At 39.8% G+C, this 23,044-nt stretch overlaps 1 protein-coding gene across 1 annotated transcript in view; it reads right to left on the bottom strand.

Moving 5' to 3' along the window:
- The window catches only part of LOC122984006 (mothers against decapentaplegic homolog 3), a 30,226-nt gene extending 8,617 nt beyond the window's left edge, over positions 1 to 21,609 (bottom strand). Inside the window, exons 1-2 of the mRNA XM_044354245.1 lie at positions 20,873 to 21,609; positions 103 to 296 (exon numbers count right to left, since the gene is read on the bottom strand). Coding sequence (XP_044210180.1) covers positions 103 to 296; positions 20,873 to 21,075 — 397 coding nt within the window. The 5' untranslated portion in view covers positions 21,076 to 21,609. The remainder of the gene's footprint in view (positions 1 to 102; positions 297 to 20,872) is intronic.
- Between the last annotated feature and the right edge of the window lie 1,435 nt (positions 21,610 to 23,044).

The raw sequence follows: 23,044 nt of genomic DNA, 5'->3' as shown, positions 1-23,044 counted from the left end.
AAACTTTATCCTTTGAATTCTTGGAAAAAGTTGTTTTTTTAAAACATGTTAGAACCATAAAACTGTCTACAGAGAAGATAAGCCCACTCCATAATATCATACCTGGCGTCTCTACCCTCTGGTAGTGATAGGGGTTGACGCACACCTCGTCCTTCTTTGTGTGGAAGGCGTACTCGCACAGCTCCACCGCCCGCAGCTCATGGTGGGACTGCAGGTCTGGCCAGCGCCATAGACGACAATAGATAACGTGGGGCAGACCTTTTCTGTGGGAAACTTGCAGGCGGCCATCCAGAGACCTTGAGATGGAAGGAAATCAAGAGAGGTCTGTCAGTAAACGGTGAGCTTTAGTTTGAAATTAACTGTTTTTCAAGCGTTTTCATTCAAGAGGAATTAAAATTAAACTGGTGTCTTCGTATTCTGTCCTCCAAAACATATCAAACATTGACATTGTTGTTAAGTCGGGGCTTCTGTGAAGGGTCCCAGCTGTGCTCTCGCTGGTTATGAGGTGATGTCTAATAATAAACCAGCAGCAACCGACGGGAATTTCATTGTGTTTTATAACATCTGCACTCATGTGGTATGCAATAATGCTGGCAGGATGATGATTTAGGCTGTCAGATAGTAATGAGTGCTAGTTTTATGCTTCTGATTGACATAATGGGGTAGTAGCTCATAATCTCTGAGGACAATGACCCTTGAAAGAGGGAAAAAAAAAAAAACACGCTCATCATCTTATGCAAGAGGCAACGACCACATATGCCCCCTCTATCTCTCTGTCTCACCCACTCACTCTCACACACAAATACAGAGTAAGGGTCAAAGGCTTAAGCTAAAGCCCTTTAGAAGGACAAATGTCAGTCTCCAAATAAAAACAAGGCTGTGTACTGTCCAACGACTGAAAGCTCAGTGGTGCCCCATCTGGGTCAACCATTGTACGAGCGACAAGCGAAGAATGGTGTTTTAATTTTTCATGGCAAAAGCTTTTATTCACTGCTTCTGTACTTTAAAAGGGGGCTGGGGTGAGTGTGTGTGTTGGGTGGGGGGGAGGGGAGGGGAAGGGTGTCTAGAAACTGTAAAATGGTGTCTGAGTACTTTATGTGCAAGCAAGCATACAGAAGCATACAATTCAAGACGCACGCTATCACTGGATGAAAGCTGGTGAAGTTCAGAATCTAAAAAACCTCTTTAAAAGCCTCAGAGTGAGACCTGGAGAGTTTGTGTCACTTGGGGGTCAATGCCAAGATTATTCACACTTAATCATGAATCATGAATAAGAGCTGTCAAACCTCATATGATAAGATTCCCCTTTACAGGCGTCCAATGGCTGAAAAGCCGTTGCCAAAATAGCCTGCCAGAAGATCTAAATCTTTTCTAAAAACGTGCTTTTATAGATGTGCTTTTATGTGATGTTGTCTTTTATCTTTTAGCACTCCCTACTGATCTCCTTTTCTTTTCATTTACTTTATTCCTACGGGCATCACTGTATTTTGTTTTAAACATTTATATGTGCTTTTGTTTCATAAATGTGCAGACAATGTTAAGCACTTTGTAAACAATGTTTTTAAAAAGTGCTATATACATTAAATTATTATTGTTATTAAAAATTTCTACAGTTTGTAAAAAAAAAATCAGCAATTTCTTGGCACTTAACACCTCAGTGGTCCAGTAGTCAACATTAGAGAACTGAAAGTTGATATCAAAGCTTCGTTAACCATACAAGATGAAATGACACATACTTAGTAAATCAATAATACATCAAATATAAGGTTTTGAAACAGAAATGTCATCTTGCTTGTGGTACAATGTTTTTTAAGTGACAGTGTATTATTATATTATCTCTGTTAAGCCTTGTCCTCAGTGACAGTGAATCTAACACATTCAGAAGTTCTCAGAGTGAGCAACAACTCGTTATCACTGCTGACACATCAAAAAGGGAAGTGAGCAAACATAATAATAATTATAACCTGTTATATCGTGACTAAGAATATAAAAATAAATGTTGTCCTTGTTGTAATAAAGTGAGCGATAGCTCATGAAAAACAAGTGTTTGGTGTCTGATCAAAGAGCGCCTGAAGGCAAACAGTGTTTAGTCCACTATGCAGCTTTTGATCTGTCCAGAGTGGACAAACAAAACAGGAACACCTTGTGTTATTATGTAGTGACATACAAAACCTTGCAGTAAATGCTGTCTTTGTGAAGCCCTCGGTCTTCAGTTTTTGAGGTCATAGCACAGTGTTTATTCTGTTAAGTGTCTTTTTGGAGTGTTCGTGAGGGTCTACTTGAGTCATTGTTTCTCTATGCTGTTGCAGTTTTCATGTGCTTGGCATATTAGTGCATATTTTGTGACTGACACATGAGCAATTCAGGCCTCTTTGAATCTAAGTTGCCTTTAAAAGTCACTTAAGATGTTGTCACACTGTTTAATATTTAACCTAATGACACAACTTGCAACATTTATTTACAGGAAATGGATTTTAAAAAAAAAAGAGAACATGAGGAAAGTTATCAGTTTTGAAATAACTAAATCACAAAACCAGCTAAAAAAAAAGTGAACCATAATAAACTATCCAAAACTCATGATAACACGAGGTAAACACATGAAAAGTGCTTTTGCAAAGAGGAACAGTGATCACATGTAGACATTGCACATTCTGTGCAATCAAAAATAACAATGCCTCAAAGTATCCACAAAAAAATTGCACAATATAAGCTTTAAAGAGGGAATATTTTATGTAGAGCTATTGCACTTCTTGTGTTAAGTATTCCCTTGCTCTTTGGAGCTGAAAAAGTCTTTTGACTGTACTGTAGATGTGTTAAATGGTCAGGCGGGACTGATCTGATGTCAGTGGTATGTGTTTTATGCCCCTGCAGAGTGGGTGTTTGGTGGGGCTAGACTCCGCGTGGGCTGACACAGACATACACAAACTGCAGTGACATTACTGGCTATTTGGCGTCCGGGTTAGTGTCCTTTTCTTTGTAAAGCCCCTTCCAGTCAGTATTTATGAAGAGAAGGGTTACAGTAAAGTTATGGTTTGAGTCACACTAATAATACTAGTAACACTTTCTTCTTTATAGGAGTAAGGACGACCGACATGACCAATCCTCAGACAGACAGTAATGTCAAAAACACAAAACGCGATTCAAGGCCAAGCTACAGTATATCCCCCGTTTGACCATTATGACTCATTTTCAAGGTATCTTATAAATCTCCAAACTTCCAACTGAGCCTCAGACTTCACATTTATTTCTGTTACGGGAATTTCTGCAAATGTATTTTTGTATATTATTATTGTTATTACTGGCTAACTTGCTGCTAACTTGTCCCATGTCATCTGCCTGTTGCCTTACGGTCAGCTCTGCATGACCTGGGTATGTAAGACTGATCTACTACTTTATTAACAAAGTGGTACGATCCTCTACAGTTGTGTCTTACAACTCTGCATGGCTCATGTGTTAGGTGTAACTGCATTTTTTAACATTTAATCAAGATTCACATTGTGATGATCATATTTCATTTATGTCTAATTGCTTTTTGTTGCTCTGCACGTCTACACACATCCATCAGTATTGTTTTGTTTCATTGTCTTGTCTTGCTTGCGTGGCTACATGTAGAAATAGTGGATACTGTTGATGTGTTAGTGTACTAATGTTTTGCTGTTTCCTGTTGCTCTGCACGGCTTCTGCGCTGTCTTGGCAATGCTTATATTGTTGCTATTGTCATTATGGTGTCTTGTTATCTCCTGTTTGTAATTTTTAACCATCAATTCACTGGTTTCAGAACATCTTGCCAAAGGACTGAGGTTGAAAATTAGTCAGCTGGCTAACATTGGCACATTTACAGAAATGTTGATTCATGTGAAATGTCCTTATAAATAAGTAAATGAACTTAAATCTTAGGTTTGAACTAATTTTACGTGTGACATGTGATGCAGTGAGTATGTTCGGTGAGGATTTAAGAGTCTTGTAGTTTGTATTTTGGCTTAAACCTAAATTTTTTTTTTTGTTTTCTGGAAGACAAACAAGAATTATGTTTACATTCAGTGATTCTTACCAAAACACACAGTGTGAGGTCTAACAAACATGTTGACTGCATTTCCTTTCTTGTAAAACATTTAGAAAAACTGATTTTGAAACTATTTTAATTGATTTAATTGTTTATATCATGTTTACTTGCCTCTGTAAGCAGATATTTCCGCAAATGTTGATCATTGGAATTCTGTGAAACCGGCCCACAGGAATGTGTATCACGTTGCCCGTGCGCTCTCGTTCATGTTTGATACGTGCAATACGTGCTACCAGTACTCAGAAACTATCTCCGCAGGTACAGGTTAAATGGTACAGTATGTTCTGCAATGTTCACAGGCCATGTCAGTTCACTCTCTTATACGGTACTTTGATTTATTTCTGTTTACCTACAGAAAACAAGAAGGCAAAACAAACAGCAACAGACAAAACACTGTGAACACGACATGTCCAGACATGCACTTTACCCTTCTCTATCTGAATGGCTCATTTTATTGAAGAGATTTATGACGGCATGTTCAATGAGACTTTGATGAGAAACACCTCCGGGACAGTAAAAAAAACCACTCCTGCGCCGCCGTCAAGCCTCAGCCTGTTGTTTAGAGGACGAGCCAGTAGCACTGTCTAAACAGGCAACCTCAAACCCTGAAAAACACTTTAAAATGATTTGGAGCTCAGAGTGCTTCAGCTATGTGGCAGGGGGAGGCAGAGGGGGGAAGAACCATGACCCCAAATTCCCTGCTGGGCTCCTGTGTCTGTGTTTGTGTGTGTTAGCTCCAGACTGAAGATTTGAAGGACATGGGTGGGATCCGAGGGCTTCCAAGAATCCAGGCCAGCAGTTTTCAACCTTCAGCTCCTCCCTACGGCAGCAGAAACTGGCCTACACAACTCACCACAGACTTTAAGTTTACGGCTCAACTCACACTAAAATATATGGATAGATAGGAATGATACAGGAATACCTTGATTTTGTTTTGCAATACTGACAAATTTAGCTTTTAAAAATGCCAACTGCTTCAAATCCATGAAAATGAACAATGTATAATTTAACGCTGATTTAAGGAGAGGGCTGATTTCAGCATGTGTTACTAGATAATTGTGTGGTATGTACTGGATATATCTAGTATGTGTATGGGCTGCAACTAACTGTTACTTCCTTTATGAAAAAATCTGCAGATTATTTTCTTAATTAACTGGTTGTTCATTTTGTCTGTAAAATTTCATCACAGTTTCTCAAAATCCAAGGTGGCTTCTTCAAATGTCTTGATTTGTCCAACTGTTCAAGACCCAAAGGTAATAAAAGGTAATTGTGATAAAAAAAAAAGAGTATGAGGGCTGTAAAATAACATTTGTTCTAATTATCGGTTCATGTTCAGATTATGTTCTTATATCATCAATGAATAATTTGGTCTATAAAATGACAGAAAACTGAAAAATTTGTGAAAACATCAAAATTCTTATAACTCGAGGTGATGACATCAAACAACTAAACAAAACTCCGGTACTGGAGGATATTTAACTTTCTATCACTTAAGACTGTGAAAGAACCAACAGATTCTGCATATTTTCACTTGTACTCACTTTATTTATTTGATCCTGTCCGTAGGACTTTCCAGGGTGCAAGGACTTTATAGCAACTATCACAAGACAAGTAAAAGCAGCAAATGCTCAAGATCGAGTGGCTGAAACTAAGAGATGTTTGGCATTTTTGCTTGAAAAACGACCTTAATGATTAATTGATAACTAAAATAATTGTTTCAGCGCCTTCCATTTCAACATTACCACATGAGACAAAAACATGCCTGAAAAAAATCAGCAAATTCAATCAATCATGAAGTCCCGATACAAGTAGAATTGTGCAAGAAATGACTAAATACCCCAAAGAACAAAATACTGAACTGAAATACCCAAACCTCCCTTCACTTTTCTGACCTGCATTGATTCTTATTTCCATCTGTCGAGACAACATGTAAGGCTAGTTAAAACTCATTGGATCAGATGCCTGTTTATCTCTAGGGCTCCTTTATTCTCTTTCTGATTGAGAACGAGAGGAGAAGCAATGACGTTCTTCTGTCGAGAGATAAAGTGAAACTGATGTACAAAAATGAAAGGCACAAATTGGTATAGATTTTTTTCCACAGGGGAAACTGTGTCAACATCATTGTGTTTCATGACCCGAAGCCGAGGCTGAACCTGACCTTTAAGCCCAACCAGCATGTCAGTTTGTGTGAATGGTAGGGGGTGCAATCTGTGCGCGCACGTACACACACACACACACACACACACACACACGCACACACACACACACGCACACACACACACACACACACACACACACCTACACATACCAAAATAACTACACTTCACACATTTAGTAATAATCAGTGTAAAAGGGGGTGTCCAAATGGGAAAAATAAGGATGTTATTTGAGAGTGGTTAGACAAAATTTAGATGTGTGTCTATGTATGTGTGTGTGTGTGTGTGTGTGTGTGTGTGTGGGTGTGTGTGCGTGTTAGACATAAAACCAACTCAGACAGAGCAGATTGAGCTTCACAGAGATGGGGAGGAGGGGGGCAAAACAAACACTCTGAGGCATGCTCAGTTACTCTCAGAGACACAAACATATACATAGTGTGTGTTCAGGCTGGCGATGGTGCTAAAGAAACACACACAAGCGCACACACACACTCTCTCTCCCTGTGGGCTCAGACCTTTTGACACAGACTTTTTACAACTCGCTGCCAAGCTTCAAACTCAAATTTAAGTCTAAGCTCACTAAAAAGATGCCAGAAGTCGCTGTGAGAAGCTAAACACCTTTTACGTTCTGCTTTTGTTGTTTTCTGATGTTGGTCATTAGGCTGCAGTATGAGAAGATTTATGAGAAGTTGAACTGTAATGTTCAAGCCAAATAAAAACCATTAAAAAGATTTTTTGGGGCAATTTTACATGCCTGCAGCAGACAAGTGCATGTAAACATCAGAACCTCCAGCGACAATCTGCTCTATAAGTGCACAGAGGGGGGAAGATGAAGTGGGTGATGGATAAAGAAAGGAGGGTGCTGCTGGACAATAGGACTGACAGACTGTCTCAACAGCTCAGGGCAGCTCAGAGTGTCTGTGGCTGGGCCCCCTAAAACGCCCCCCCCCCTTCCCTCTCCTCCGTCTGTCCCACTGTCCCGACCGCCAGGAGAAGGGTGGTGGTGGTGGTGGTGGTGGTGGGGGCGGTGTAGGGCTGAAATGACCTTTGTGCCTTTCATAAAGTCTGCAGCCAGTCTGTCGAGCCATGACCAACAGAGCTGGAGTCCAGTGCCATTTAGCAGAGGGCTGCTGTCGTCCAATAACAACATGTGAAGAGACAAATCATTCATTAATTCTGGAAAGGGAGGCTTCAATAAACCTTTGGTTCTGAAATTCGACACACTGCTACTTTACCAAACTGTGTTGAAAACATGTCAGTAGTTTGACAAAATAATCTTAACTTAAGCGATGTAATTACAAAATGAAGTTAGCTATAGTTTCAGTTCTCTCTTTCTCTTGATCTCCTACTTGAGCTGGCTGGAGGGAGTTGGTTAAATGTTATTTTAACATTAATAACACTTAATTTAACTCCCAAACCCTTTGTTCATCTGTACAGCGAAGCGGGGCAGCGTACGACTTGGTTGGGAGTTGGATCACAAAGCCAGGTCGGATGGTGTAAATTTCCCCTTCATGTTTAATCCATGTCGAACCCAATTATGACTTTCTACAATTCCAAGAATGCTTTTTGACAATTTCTAGAGATTTTGAGAAAAAAAAAAACTTGTTGCTTCATCAGTTTGGTAGAAATGTAGGTGAGGACAGTAACCTACACAACCACACAACCTAAATCTAGGGCTGGTCAGTAAAATCACTGTAGTAAAATAAAATCTTCTTCATAATAGCAATATCATTACATATTACATTTTTTTGAAATTTAACATTTTTAGATAGAATAACCAGTTGCGAATGTCTATCTTTTGTGCCTCATCATACTGATTAGTCAATTAATCACTTAGTCAATCAACATACAGTTCATTACAGAGCATTTTCATAATTGATTTATCATTTAAGACATCTATCAAATGAAAACGCCAAACCTTTAATGGCTCCAGCAGCCAATAGTCTCATATAACCTGATACAACAGAGGGACATCAGCAGCAGTAAAGTGAAATCTGCACTGCTTAACAAATTTCTATCGTCTTACTTTATGTATCATCATCTCAACCCCACTTAAAACATAGCATGTCATTCTGGTCTACTCAGACAACTGTCAGTGGATAAATTATCATCTCAGTTTGTGAACCAGATCAACATCATGAGACTAGAAGTCTCCCTCGCTATTTGATTCTTCAGGGTAGATGGTAAAACCTTTGGTCATTTTCTTAAAAATCAAACCTTTTTATTATTTCTTTGAATCTTTGGTCTACACATATATTTCATCATTGTGAGCCAGCAGCGATAAACGTGATTACAGAAAAAAAAAAAAAAATGCTCAAAACGCACAATTTTTGGCTTGTGAGGACATTCCAGCAGTGGTGCAACTCACACAGAGGAACATATTCCACATACACCTCCCACTCTCTCTGGAAAAGCTATCAGACTTCTCTTTTCCTTAGTAAAGAAGGGAGGGAGGGGGGGGGGGGGGGGGGAGAGAACCAAGAATAGAGTGTGAGAGAAAAGCAAGTCTGACTGTGGCCCACAGGTGATATCATAGGGCTTGAGTGTGCTGGGACCAGTGAAGGAGGGCCTAATGTGAAATAAGAAACCAGCAGACAGACGACTGGCAAGGCTAGACTGCAAATAACAGAGTCTGGACACGAAAAACTGGGGAGACGATGGAGGACTGGGAACCATTAGTTTTACTGCTAATAGTCAATGAGCTGAGCAGCCTGTCTCTCTCTCTGAAAATGATGAATGACTGAAAATATTCCAGATGCAAGACATCAATAAATTCTCTCCACAGTCCAGTTAATTTTTTCCTACAGTAGGGCAGATTGTAGCCAGGTTTATTCATTCTTTTAAACAGGAATCCCACACCATACCATCCACCATCTGTAGAAGATATCCTACAACAAGAAGTGACATTTATACAATCACAGTAGAGTTGACTGGGGTTTGTTAAATAGCTGATATGAACTCGCTATGAGACATTAATTACTACTTGGGACTCAGTACCTAAAATCAACTGAGCTTCACGGACCACTTAAATTTAAGTTTTTAAGTATACATTGGTCATTTAAAATGGCTTTTCCATGCTTGGTGACCAACTATTTGTTCATTTTGAAGTCTAGTTTTTAGTTTGTACTATTTTTGTCCACAGTTGATTGATTCTTTTAATAGCGAATGGTCAGAGATTTGAAATATAGGCCAATATAATTTCAAGCTTACTTACACTGAAGTTTAAGGCTCAAAATACTTATTGTACATCATCCAAAAACATTAAACAAAAATGATCATATGACAAAAATATTATCCGAGTCCACTACTGTCAACAAGTCAGCAAAAAATAATTTGATATAATGATATACTTCCCAGTCTTACCAAATCACTTTCTGTGGAGAAGCACAAACTTTTTCGATTCCACTTCATTAAATCAATCCTTTCAAATCCCTTATTGAATCATAACTATATTTAAGCACATGCACGTAACCGAAGGCTGAAATAACTGTACGAGGTTGCACTTCCTCACAATAACTACAACTGAAATTGAAAGTCTAATCACCTCTTGCTGGCTGACAATGTAGATGAGCAGCTTAATATATGAAATTTTAATTAAATGTATCTGACGCTTTTAATTAACAGCTACGACCGACTGTGCTTTACAAACTACTTACTCCAAATACTGAAGGTCATGATTCAGAACTGTTAAACTGACCCAGATTAAAATGCTGATAAGATACAAACCAAAGATTAACTGGGAGATTCATGAATTGACATTAGGTGATCGTTTCTCTAGAGAAGAGTCACTTGCAGTCTAACAGTGATGTTAACTCACAAACAATCTGTCCAAATACAGACACCAGCTGCAAAGAGCACATTAACTAAAGAACAGCCAAAGTTTTTTTGTATTTTAGCCATTACAAAATTAACATGAAGCTGCCATGATGTTTGTCATTTTAACCAGCAACAGCAACGGTCTGCTGCAACTGTGGAGTCTGCTACCTGTATGGTTTTTATTGCTCTTTGCAAAATGACAAAGAGTGAGGAGAGATAGAAGATTTGATAAGAGATTTCAGAGCTTCACAAATCTGGATATTTTCATACACATTTCCAAAATAGAGCCCGCTGTTGGAACACATCCCTACATTCATCCATCTATAGCCTAAATTGCCTATTCTATTCAGTGTTGTGGGACACTGGAGCCTATCCCAGTATGCATGAGAGGCATGGTTCCCCTCAGACAGGTAAGCAGTCTAGTACAGGGACCAACACACACAGATAAATTCACCCTCACATTCACACTTAGAGACAATTTTGAGTTTCTTATTCATATATTCTGCATATATTTGGAATGTGAGAGGAAACCAGAGGTTCCCTGCAGTTCAAGCAAAATAAATCATAGTCAAATTTCGGTAGAAGTTCACAACCTCATCATAGTGAGCTCATTGAGAGGGAGTATGAGTATTTTGATTGCAGGGTTAGCACTACAACAGTGAAATTTTATACCAAATGAAAACAAACAACAAAAGTGCTTTCAGATAAGCAGTTCCTCAAGTCAAATCTTATCAGACTGGGGTCCACGCCCGGGCTCTTTAGTTGCTATATTTGAGGTTATTGACGGAAAAGTGTCTGGGGACCTTTTAGCTAGACTTAAGATTTTGTTTTTCCAACTTTTGCTGAAATGGTGCTCTCATCTTCAGCGCAGATTCAAGAACGAATGCTTCAGAAAACCTAATAAAACAAAAAATCAGCAGATTATTGTTTTTTCAACCGATGTCCTCCAGTGATTCTTGTCCTTGACTCATCTGCTTTCCACAACTTTGGCTAACATGTACTAACCCCCTTAGTTGTCTATCACTTTCTTTCTGTATTTCAAAATGTTAACTTGTACTCATGGCTTAGATGTAATCTCTCTGTCTCTTCTTAAACCCTGCTCCTTCATGTCAAGTTGTTTTCCCACACACATCCAGCTGTAGTCCAGCACCCGTAGCAGCAGTGGTGGTAGTGGCCAGTGGAGCACAAAGGCAGGCTTGTTGTCTGGTGAACGTGTCTGTGTGTACGTAAGTGTGTATGTGTGTGTGTCTGTGTGTGTGTGTGTTTTTCTGCGTGCACACGCACTCCCCCGCAGATAGTGAGACGGCCAAGTCGAGGCAGAGCTGTCTCTCTAACCCCCTCCACTCCTGGTGCAAGCCGCAAACCAAACAGCAGCCCACGCCCTCCTCAAGGACCCGGCAGGCAGAGAGAGCATTCCTCTGAGCTGACTAACCACACACACACACACACACTCACAAATACAGAAATATGTAATGATGATATAAAATTCATATGATATTACTTTCACTGTTCCCCTTAGTGAAGCGGCCTCAATGCGGATATCCCTTTTTATTTATTAGTATATATAATGGTGAACATATAATACTGAACTACATAAACTGTTTTAAGCTTCATTTTGTCAAGTTTTTAAGTAAAATGTTTTTCATTGAAACATCAGAAGTGTCCTCAATAAAAAACATATTTTCACAACATCATCATATCATTACTAGTTAACGCTCTGAAAGACAGTAAATATTCAAATTGAGGTATTATCAAGCAGCAGCAAGCAGGTGAAGCCACTGAGCTTTGACTTATTATTTTAACAATTTTATCCAACAAGGTAAACATGATAATACATGTATTATAATCTTCAAAAAACACACACACACACACACACACACACACACACACACACACTAATCTGTCTGGAGTCACTGCACTATCCCTTTTCTGTCAAGTAAATCAAAGAATGACAGGAATCCTGAACCCGACTGAAGAGAGCAACTTATTATCGTCATTAGAGCAGCCGACCGCACACAGACAGACAACACACATAAACTCTGTGTGACCTGTCTTGTATCCGAGTCGAACAATGCTGTCTCGGATGACTCAGGTGTACAACTTGACATGAAAGCGGCCTGAGAGGGTGAGAGACTGTGTGTGCGTGTTTGTAAAAAAAGGTGATGGAAGACTTTTAACCACAATGACACGTAAATAAGATATAGGTGAGAAAAAAACTATGAGAACGAAAAAGCAAAGACCTCCCAGCGCTTCTGATGGATACTGTCAAATGGGGCTGCAACTAGCCATTATTTTCATTATCATCAACAGTCCAAAACCCAAAAATATTCAGTTCACTGCAGAAAATCTCACAATGGATAAGCAGAGACCAGAGAAAAAGACGACAATGATTAATTCATTATCAAAATAGTTGCAGATAAATTTCCCATTGATCAACTAATCAATTAATCGACTAATTATTTCAACTCTACTGTCAATCACTTTCCATTATCTTAAGTAAGTTGTTTAAAAAGAAACGTCCGCAGCTGTCCTAATGACACAGAGGTTAAGGACTTTGTTGCATGTATTCCACATCACTCTCTCTCTCTCTCTCTCCTCATCTCCGATCATCTCTCTACTGTCTGTTCTCTAATAAAGGCATAAAGATGTCCAAAACATCATTAGATAAAAACAAGGGAGGCCCTGTCTCTTCAACATTTTCAGTGTTACTGTAGCTTGTATCTGAATAATTGAAACAAAACTTTTTGGATATACTAGCGATTGCTTTCATTATCAGTCAATCTGACGATTATTTTCTTGATATAATGATGAGCTGTTTGGTTCATAAAATGTAACAAAATTGTAAAAAAATGTCAATCATTGTATCACAGAGCCCAAGATGACGTCCTCATGTCTTCTTTTGTCCCAACCAAGAGTCCACAGCCCAAGTTTATTCAGTTTACTATTATAAATGACTAAAGAAACCAGAATTAGAAGAAGAAGATTATCAAAATAGTTGTTTTCTGTCCATCGATTAATCGATGAATCATTGCAGCTTTAGCAGCGTTAACCATCAGCTTTTAAAATCAAGCTTCAGTTCCCCTTTAAAAATTGCACCAAACCTGGTTTCGATCTGACCAACTTTGACCAACTTTGAAAGCACACATCCAATACGAAGGTTAAAAATACCGATTCAAGAGACATAAGCAGACAATTAAGACAATATGCACACAGGATGCACAGACTTCTGCTGCTGCAGCTCTATTATGCTTAACAACAGGATGTATTGTATTGTAAGTGTCTATGCAGCATTGTGAAGCAGTGCAGGTATACACAGCATTTTCAGGACAGAGTAGCTGCAGTGTGTGTGTGTGTGTGTGTGTGTGTCTGGTGTATTTAATGAAGTCTGCCATCCAGGCGCATGCAGACACACTTCTTTTGAAGTTGAATTGCTGTCACGCTAAAAAACAAACCAGTTCTATCTCCGCTATTAGCCTGTTTGGTTTTTTTTGCATGCAAACCACACTAACCGCAGTCTCCTCCTGATAAGCTGGAGAATCCAGCACACTGGCGCTTGCCAAATATTCTGTCTCCCTCTCTTCCTTCATCTAAACCCCTCGGCTTTCTGGTTTACCTTTCTCTCTAACATTCTGATCCCCTCAAATTTCATCCCTGCACTAATCTAACATTGTTTTCATCTCTTTTCTTTCTCTGTGGTCGTCTGCCTATTATTTATCAGTCATCCTCCCTAATTAAACCGCATTCTCCCACTATCATGACACTCCCTCGCTTCCAGCACCAGACACAACAGCGGGAATCCCCAGCTTCTTCGGCACTCTGTATTCCCTCCTTATCAACCCGCACACTTTCTCTCTCCCTCTCTCATGGTCCTGACACTACAGTATGAGCCCATCTGATGAATCGCATCAACCGAGCAGGCCTGAGTAGCGTTTGAAAATTTTAAAAACTAGTGCCAATGTTATGTCTCAGTTTCCGTTCTCATAAAATGATGGTTATTTTAAGAAATGTAAATATGTTTTCCTATAAAAACATGTTTTTATTTAACAGAAGATGCCTGGATTATCAAGTGCTGAACACAAGCAGTCATACAAGGACACAGCCTAAATAAAACAACGTACAAAACTCTCTAAATCAAGAACTATCTGATCAAAGAATAAGTCAACAAGATTACATATCTTAACAGACATTTTCGCCAGTTTTTGCTTCTTGACAATTTTTTATTCTACGTGCCACGGACACATTTATGCCAAAAAAAAAACTATTAAGGTTCAATACTGCAAGTTTTCTGCTTTGGCTCTCAGTCTTGGGTCCATCAAATTTTACTTCAAGTTTGTAACGGCTCTGCTTTGGTGTGAAATGGTAACCACACATTTTATTTAGAGGATTACCACATTGCTAAAGTAAACAAATGGTGGTTTTGACTTCTAGCCCTGTCCATCACAAATTGTGCTCTTGTTGATCACAAAGACACCAAATCAATAAAAGAAGTCCTATAAACTCTTATATGAATAGCAACATTTGCATGGGAAAAGTGTACTGCTTCTTCCTTTCCTTCCAATCTCCCTCTTTTTAACGCAGTTCCTCTCAGTCTTTGCCTTAATTTTCTTTATCCATATTCCTTCTACTCCCTGTCTTTGTTGTTTTATCCTATCTTTATTTCTATGCTCGTGTCTCCTTCTTTCCCTCTCTCTTGCCCTGACATGCAGCAGTGTGAATCAGACTGTAGTCTTGCTGCCAGGAGGGATGTGTGTGAACAAGACGAAAGCACTCCCCAGCACTGGCCCATACCCAGAGTAGGTAGAGGTAGGTAGGAGTGAGGAATCCACTCCCCCAGGCTCTGTGAAAAGAGACGCACATACCACCAACACACACCGTTGATAATTTCTTCCATTATACCACCAGTGTTCCCCCACTGAACTGGAATCCTACTGCTTTATTAATGGGTTGGTGTCTGTGTTAAAGTAAGGGCTGTTTCATACATAGTTGAGTGTGTTCAAACATGACAGGGCCAATAAAGATGGGGCTACAATGTTCCTGTCAGGGTTTCCTTAATTAATTAACTAACTGTGGCTCTCTGGCATTGTGCATATGATTATCCTTTGGATAAACATAAGAGTGTGTCTGTGTCTATATAAACTTGAGAAGACAGGCTTGTGTATCCTGTGTCAGAAGTGTCTATTCCTGTGTGAAATCAATTCAAAGAAAAGACAAAGTATTGTATAGTGAGGAAGTGACCAATTTAGAAACTTGCAGTGTGCAGTGGTTGCACCATAGGTAACGGCAAGTGTGGACTACGTGAAAGACTAAAGGTAAATATATATATTGCTGTAGGAAGTGAGTTGATGCGTTACCAAATTATCAACAACTCCTCCAAATTAAATAATACAATGTTTTGTTGGTAATTATTGATACCCTTAACAGCAAGATGACATTATATGTACTGCATGTGTCCTGCACAACAGTTACAAATCACTGTTGCAAAAAAACCCTTTCTTAATCTGATCTTTCTAAGGTTTGGTTAGGTTAAGCATAAAATCGACTAGGTTTCATTTAGGGAAAGGTCGTGGTTTAGGTTAAAATAACTCATTGGTTACGGTTAGGGAAACACTGTGGTTTGGGTAAAAAAAAAAACTACTTCCTTAAGGTTAGCAGACCTCCTTGGTCATGGTTAAGGTTGAGGAACTATCATGGCTATGGTTAAAAAAAAAAAAAAACTGACTATCCGTTGGACAGGAACTGAATCTCCTGTGTCAAAGTCTGACATTCTGTTGTTGACATCCAACCAACATGACCTCCTCCCTCTATCCATCCCCCTTTGCTCCGGACGGACGATGGTCAAAATTCATACAGCCGCCTGAGGGCTTTGTCATTTCAATGTAAAAATAGTTAAGTTGATGGTCATTTGCAGAAACTAATGATGCTGTTGTTTTCTTGGGAGATCTATCCTATAAACAGTGAGACTTTATTCTCTGCGCTCAAATAATAAAATATTTTTGAAAGGGGACGGACGTATTATGCACATTTCCGGGTCCTTTTTTCTTTATTCTGGGGCTTTACTGGTATATCTGCATGAATTACAGTTCAAAAAACTCCCTTTTTTATCTTATACTGGCTTTTTATGTCTATTTATGTCTGAAACAGGCCGTTTTAGCTCCTGTCTCTTTAAGGGCCCCCCATCCGATGAGCCCACTCTGTTCTGATTGGTTAGCTCCCGGAAACTGCATCTTGGCCAACTTCTGGCGGTTCTGGAGGCAACGTAAACAAACAGTAGTAGGAGGATTTCACTTCTTTTTCTCCTTCTTTAATCGAAGTTTCCATTTCTTCCGTTTCCGTTTCCACTCCTTCTTTAATCGAAATGGAAACTTCGATTAACGAAGGACAAACAAACAACAAACAACCCATGGAACAATCTAAGCACCAAAGGCTATGGAACGGATGGCTGTTTGTGGGCATGCGTGAACAACCTGACGTCATCATGGGTAGGAAGTAGAAGTAAAATTACTAACAAAGCAATCAGAGCAGGCTGAAGCCCTGGCTTTTGACTTTCAGGGAGCATTCTACATATGTTCACCTCAAGTTCTGGGACTGTTACCAAATTTAACATAGACATCCGACATCTAAACAATATAAAAACAACAGAAAATAACCAAATGCATAATATGTCCCCTTTAAAGACAGCTTTGACCACTTATATTTACCATCCCAGCGTTACAACTGAAACAACTCTGACACTTATTTGTAAATGCACTTACACAACAGAGGGAAATTAATTTGTTAGTCATCTTGACACACGCAAACAGTGCAGCCTACAACATTTCACATTCACCAACTGACCATCGGAAACCGGTAGATTTTCATGTCTTGACGCACTTTACACACCAATGTTTGTGACTAACCCACGTTTACAGCTCATGCAAAGAGAGAATTTTAAAAAAAGAAACAGGGAGAAACGAGGGAGGAGGGTAGGTCAATACCATAATACCACAATTGCTCCTTGTTGAGTGACTAAGGCTTGAAATTGGACAGAAGCCTCAACATTCACTTTGCTTATTGCTCTTCACAAAAGTAAAAACAGCATATTGTCAAAACCACAGTGACCTAAAAGGCAAGTGAAGCAGTAGCCCTGCCCAGGCGATAGGCAAACCTGATATACAGTAAAAGTCCTTTGTTTCCAACTTCAAATGGGAATTTAAGTCCAAGTGAGTGTGACTAATGTTTTTTTTTCATGGGATGTGGGCTTTATCTCTAGTGTAAACATATTGGGACATGCACACACACTCAGCCCCACCGCCCACATCAACCACCCACACACAAAAATAACTGTGACTCGCACAAACTTACCGTGTTTCACAAGTTCTTGTGATACCATATCTAACCAGAGTCCGCTGCTGTAATTTTCAATGTTATCTAGCAGTTCACTTTAAAATCAGACGGACGGGTTTTCCAAAGTTCCTGAGAAGTTAAGTTTTACCATCTGCCCAGCGCTGAACAGTGGTAAATTTGTTTTGACAGACAAAACTTTCAAACTTCATCAGCTTTGTTCAACACAACTGGAAAACATTAGCCTTGAGATTTTAAAATCAGCTAGTGGCACTTGGCCCTCGAACATACAGTATTATATCTGAATCAGCTGTGATGAGTTTCTGTGTCTGTTTCCTACTTTTTCAAAGCCAATAATCCTACCTTAAATTACCCAAACTGATACCTAATTTGGTTGGCAGGATGTTCCCCCAAAACCTGGTTCTGAATTGGAACCAGTTCTAACATACATCAGTAAGTGAACGCTGCAACATTCATACTTATTTACTTTCCTCAGGTCAGTAATATGGTTGATCTGTTATGTAAAGCTCTGTATAAGGTTAACAACTCAGCCACAAACAACTTGCAACAGAGTTATCATATCGTGACTACTTCTGCGGTTTTCACGGTCTTATAATAAGCTTTCATTAAAGGAGGAATTGTGTATCTGTGAGCTGACATCGTTGCTCTCAGTCACCAGTATGTGGAGCTTGACTGCTAAAAGCTACTCATTCAGTCAGTGACATAGGTGATTCGGTTTCGTAAGTTCAGCTGGAAGATTCCGTTAAAGATTATTTTGTACATGTACTGAACATGCTTACTGCAGAGCAGAAAGTGAAACTGTGTGGGGTCAAATATAACATTTTCCACAACCACACCTATGTTCGTTATTTTAAGTGCGGTAAAAGTTTGCAAGTAAAAAGCCAATCTGTCTAGAGCTGCAATGATAAGTCGATTCATCAGTTAGTTGCCAACTCTTTTGATAATCATGTTGAGTCATTTATTAAAGAAAAAATACTTAACTTATCTTGTTCCAGTTTCGTAAATGTGATTATTTTGTGGTTTCTTTAGGCTTCTATGATAGTTAACTGAATATTGAGAAAATCAAGAAAATAATCATTAGTTGCAGCCCTTCATTTTACACAGACACACAGCTGTAGTTAAATTATGTTCTTATGAACAAGCTAAATTGAAAGCAGAGTATATGTAACTGTTTAGTCTACAAGAATTCTGGCAAATTCTTGTAGACCGATGGCTGACACGGCAGCGCCTCCTCCCTCTACCAGCTGTACCAGTCCAGCAATGAATTCACATTAGCAGCAAGAGGGAGGATGACAGAGGAGAGGGGGAATAAGGGATGATTGATAGTGACTGACATCTATGTTCTAGGGTACTAGTCTATGGTCTAGGCCCCCATCATCTACATCTTTTGAGTGGATTGCATTAATAAATGACTCTTGTTGGCTTTTCACTCGCACTTACAGTAACATAAAGAGAGAATCAATAAAGAACCAGACTGATAGCGAGTACTGAAAAGTGCAGAAATATATCTAAAATCCAAATGACACACATCCCTATCTGCTATTACACCACCAGATACAACTCCTGGCTCATCTGATGAGCAGAGCCTGCTTCCATCAGCACTCAGCATCAAGGCAAACCGTCATCAAGAGGGGTAGCGATGAGCCTCATCAGGGAGTTCATGTGTCAGAGAGATAGGAGCTGACCTCCCCGTGGACAGGCCTGAACATGCAGGCAGCTGCTGTCAGCAAGCCAGAACATAGGGGAATTAATAGAAACAGCAGCTCTCCGGGGACACTGTTAGCCCACACTGACAGCCAGTTCTGATCTGGGGTCATCTTAATGCACTCTGCTTCTTCCCCTCTGCATTAGTGGTGGGAAATATGAAACCAGGATCATGGCAAACATTATTTAACTTTCCGGGTAGGCTTAAGTCTGAACGCCAGCCCAGGCCTGTGCAAGCTGTGATATGCACACTTGTGGCAATCAAGAATGTGGGAGTGCCCTGTGTGGATTTCAATTTCATCTAACACACAGTATGCTATTAAGTCTAGTTTAAATTGCCAGCACATGCAAGTGAGATTTTGCATTTTTATGGACACAAGCTGGAATCTTGGGCCATTTTTTGTAACTTACTACAACTCCCAAAACAGTAGAGATTATAAACTGCTGCAAGTGTGTGAACATACACTCAGTTGAAAGTTTAAGAGTTACACCTAGCTGAAACTAAAACAACAGCCCTGCAATAAATCCTACTTTTATGAAGGTTATAATGTTCAGTTTTTTTGTTGTTTTGAAGAGGTAATGAGTTCACTTTATGGTCAATTGAGGATCTGAGGACAGAGGATGTTGTATTGTTGTGCAGACTGTAAAGCCCCCTGAGGCAAATTTGATATTTGAGATAGTGGGCTATACAAATAAATACTGACTATGACTATTTTGGAGTCTGGAGTTTGTGGTGCTGTTGAATTGTCATGTATTATACTGAAAAATGTTAATATTTTGTGTACCCTCACTAATATAAATGAAGTGGACACAATTAAGCAAGGTGTATCTAATAAAATAGTAACTGAGTGTACATAATGGATGCTGTGGACTTTTCACAGTACTACATACTGATTTTATTCTCACATTTGTATGACTTGAGATGAGCGAGGGAACAGTCTTTTTGACAGACATGGCCAGTGTTTACAAACAGCACCTCAGCAGGCTCTTACCTGTCAAAATCTTTCACCAAAGCAGGAGAGTGACCGCTAATAACAGAATTAAATCTCTTTTAACTACGTGCAGGTAATTTAATGTCGAGTGCCAGTGCTGATTATTGGCTCTAAAACGATGTGTTGATAGACAAATGCCTTCACAGAGCATTGAAAGCAGAGAGAGAGGAGGCCAGCTCCACAGGCTCGCCTACGCACAGAGCTACAAAGCGTCCCAGATTAAGGCCAAGTTATATAACTTGGACTCCATTTGTGCTTTTGCATTGCATGTGCGCTGCTGGCTAGTCAATGCACACACTATATCCCCTCTTCAGCAAAATTACTCCACTTATACGTCAGTCTGATCACAAGAAACGGCTGAAATAGTTTTACAGTCTCAGGTCACCTAAAGTTAAAGCGCACATATGATGGTATGGCAGCTCGCTGAGCAGATATTTGTGCAATGATTTGCTAGCTTTCCTTGTGGACTTATGTTAGCTTGTTAAGCATTACCTTTAGCCACCATATTGCTGTTTTATAAACGTAAAGGAAGATAAGCAGAGTTTGAAATATTGACGCGAGATAGGAAGTGGAAATGACAACTTCAGGGTCAAGTAAGGATGCCATAAAATGTGTACGGTGAGCATGCTACAGTTAGCAAAACACTGGGATATATTTGAGTGTTTGGTTTTGTGTAATAACGGTGTAATTAAACGTCTGTTTTATTAAAAAAAAAAATCCGTCCACCTCAGCTAGCTAGGATGCAGACTCGTCGCTGCCGCCACGGTCAACATCAACAAAGCGCTCCAACTGTCCCTCACCTCGGTATAGTGATGCATTTTGTGTTGATATTCTGGGTGGTGATGGCTTTCTCCAGTTCGTCCAGTTGTCCCGTCTTCTTCAGCTTCTTCACCAGACTTTTCACCGCTTTTTCACACCATTTCTCCTCCTGGCCGTTCTGCTCTCCCTTCTTCCAGCCCAAAAGTCTTTTGACAATGGGGGGAGTGAAAGGCAGAATTGACATCTTTTGGAGTTCAGTTAAGTCCTTCCAGTGTCGAGAAGTCCGACCGTTGGGCCACAAACACACAAAAAAAACCCAAAAAACACGGAGGGACAGCTGCTCTTCAAACGGCTCAATTGGCAATGATGGTGAACACGTTTAGTTTAGCAAAACAGAAATAGTAGTTAGTTTATTAAAGTGACACAGAAGCATCCCGGAGTTTAACGCTGCAGTTCTAGTGCACTCTCTGTGCCTGGCTCGAGCTCAGCAGTGAACTGTGTGCACCGGTAGTCCGTTGCGCTGTGGGTCTACTCCGCCGAGAAAACTAGTCCCGTCTACACTTCTTCAAACCGCAGCTATTTTAAATAAAACCGACGCATGTCACACCAGGCTATGCGTCTAACTCAAACTACGATCTAACAGAAAACTGATGCTACTTTATTAATGTTTCTCTCCGGATGCACTAAACCCTCGATCAGCAAAGTTTTGTTAAGTTCAGAGTCATCCGCGGTGCTGCCTTGGTCCGCCGACTGAAGTCTGCATCAAATGCAAATGCAGGAGCTGCTGCTGAGAGTCTCCATTCAAGACTTCAGGCTGCACAGCAGACCTCTGAAAGGCCAGTCTGAGAAGCTGGCCAAATGTGCAGCCTTAATATTGCACAATCCCTCGCTGATAAAAGTGCATGCTGCTGTGCCTAAATGAGCTGTCACAATCACACACAGATCACTTGTTTCAGTCATGCAACACTTAGCTGAACATGTGAGTGCCAATAAGCACCTAAAATTTTTAATGAAATGAAGTATCTGTTCTCCTGGTGTTGATCTTTTCAGTGGGGCATAAAAATATATATGGTCTACTATGTGAAAAAAAACACACATAGGCTTAAACTGAAGGAAAACTACATTTCCAGAAATATTAATGTTTCGTTTATTCTTTGTATGTCACCTTTAAATCCACCCAAATGAAATCATCCATCTGTTTCAGTTTATCTGCGTAACACAATTATAGTCCACAAAGGGCCATGATGTTCTTGCCTCTTAATTTGTCTCCACAGGGTAATAGAATTTAGGTTTTTTAACTTTAATAGGAAAATACACTGATTTTTCCTTCCAATTTTCCATTTTATTCTTGGATATTCACAAATTCTTAATTATCTGAGTGCATTCACGCAACTGCTATTACATAAGGTTACAATCTCGTGTGTGCTTATTGGACAAATATGTATGGGTTCACATTCAGTGTCTCCAGCTAAAAACTTTCCAGTAATTGCTACTAGGGTTGTTTGTATCCACATGGGTAAAATAACTTAGGAACTGCTTTAAGATGGAAGTTGATAAAAGTCATGCACACACATACGAGTTGAGCCACTGACTTGCCTCAGCTTGTAAGATGTACAAGCATAGGACACCTGCTCAACAAGATAACATTTTGATGTGCAACGTGGCTCAGCCCCGAAAACCACAAATATAGACAGACATATGCACACATGTTCACCCTCCTCCCTCCCGCACTCACTGTTGCACACACACACACACACACACACACACGCACACAGTGTCAAGGAGTCAAAGTACCAGATGTACAATAGAGTGTGTAGCACAGCTGAGCTCTGAGAGAGAGAGTGATAGTTGGACAGTTTAGAGTGTGAAGCTGCCTTTGTTCTTCAGCTTCAAAAGAAAGACTTTATTGCATTCAAGGACGGTTTCCAAACTCGGGTCCCTTATTTGCAAGCGCTTGAAAGAGTTGTAAAACTTGTGAATGCTCTGCACAAAGAAGCTGGTGCACTTGCTGAGTTCCCATTTATAAAGTTGCAGCACAATGGTTTGCAATGGCAAGTCATGAAATCAACTTTCCAAGTAGTACACAGAAGAGGCGGAAGCATAATGCACACGGATTGGCTTTGAAAAGTACAATCAAATACTTGTTATCCTCTGCTGGGCTGTATTGTGTGATTTAGTCATATTTAAAGATTGGTCTAAACCTAAATGCAAAC

The sequence above is a fragment of the Thunnus albacares genome, chromosome 1, assembly GCF_914725855.1.
Source record: "Thunnus albacares chromosome 1, fThuAlb1.1, whole genome shotgun sequence".
NCBI classification, from domain to species: Eukaryota; Metazoa; Chordata; class Actinopteri; order Scombriformes; family Scombridae; genus Thunnus; species Thunnus albacares.
The sequence above is the reverse complement of the archived record's forward strand: the minus strand, read 5'-3'. Positions and strand labels throughout refer to the sequence as shown.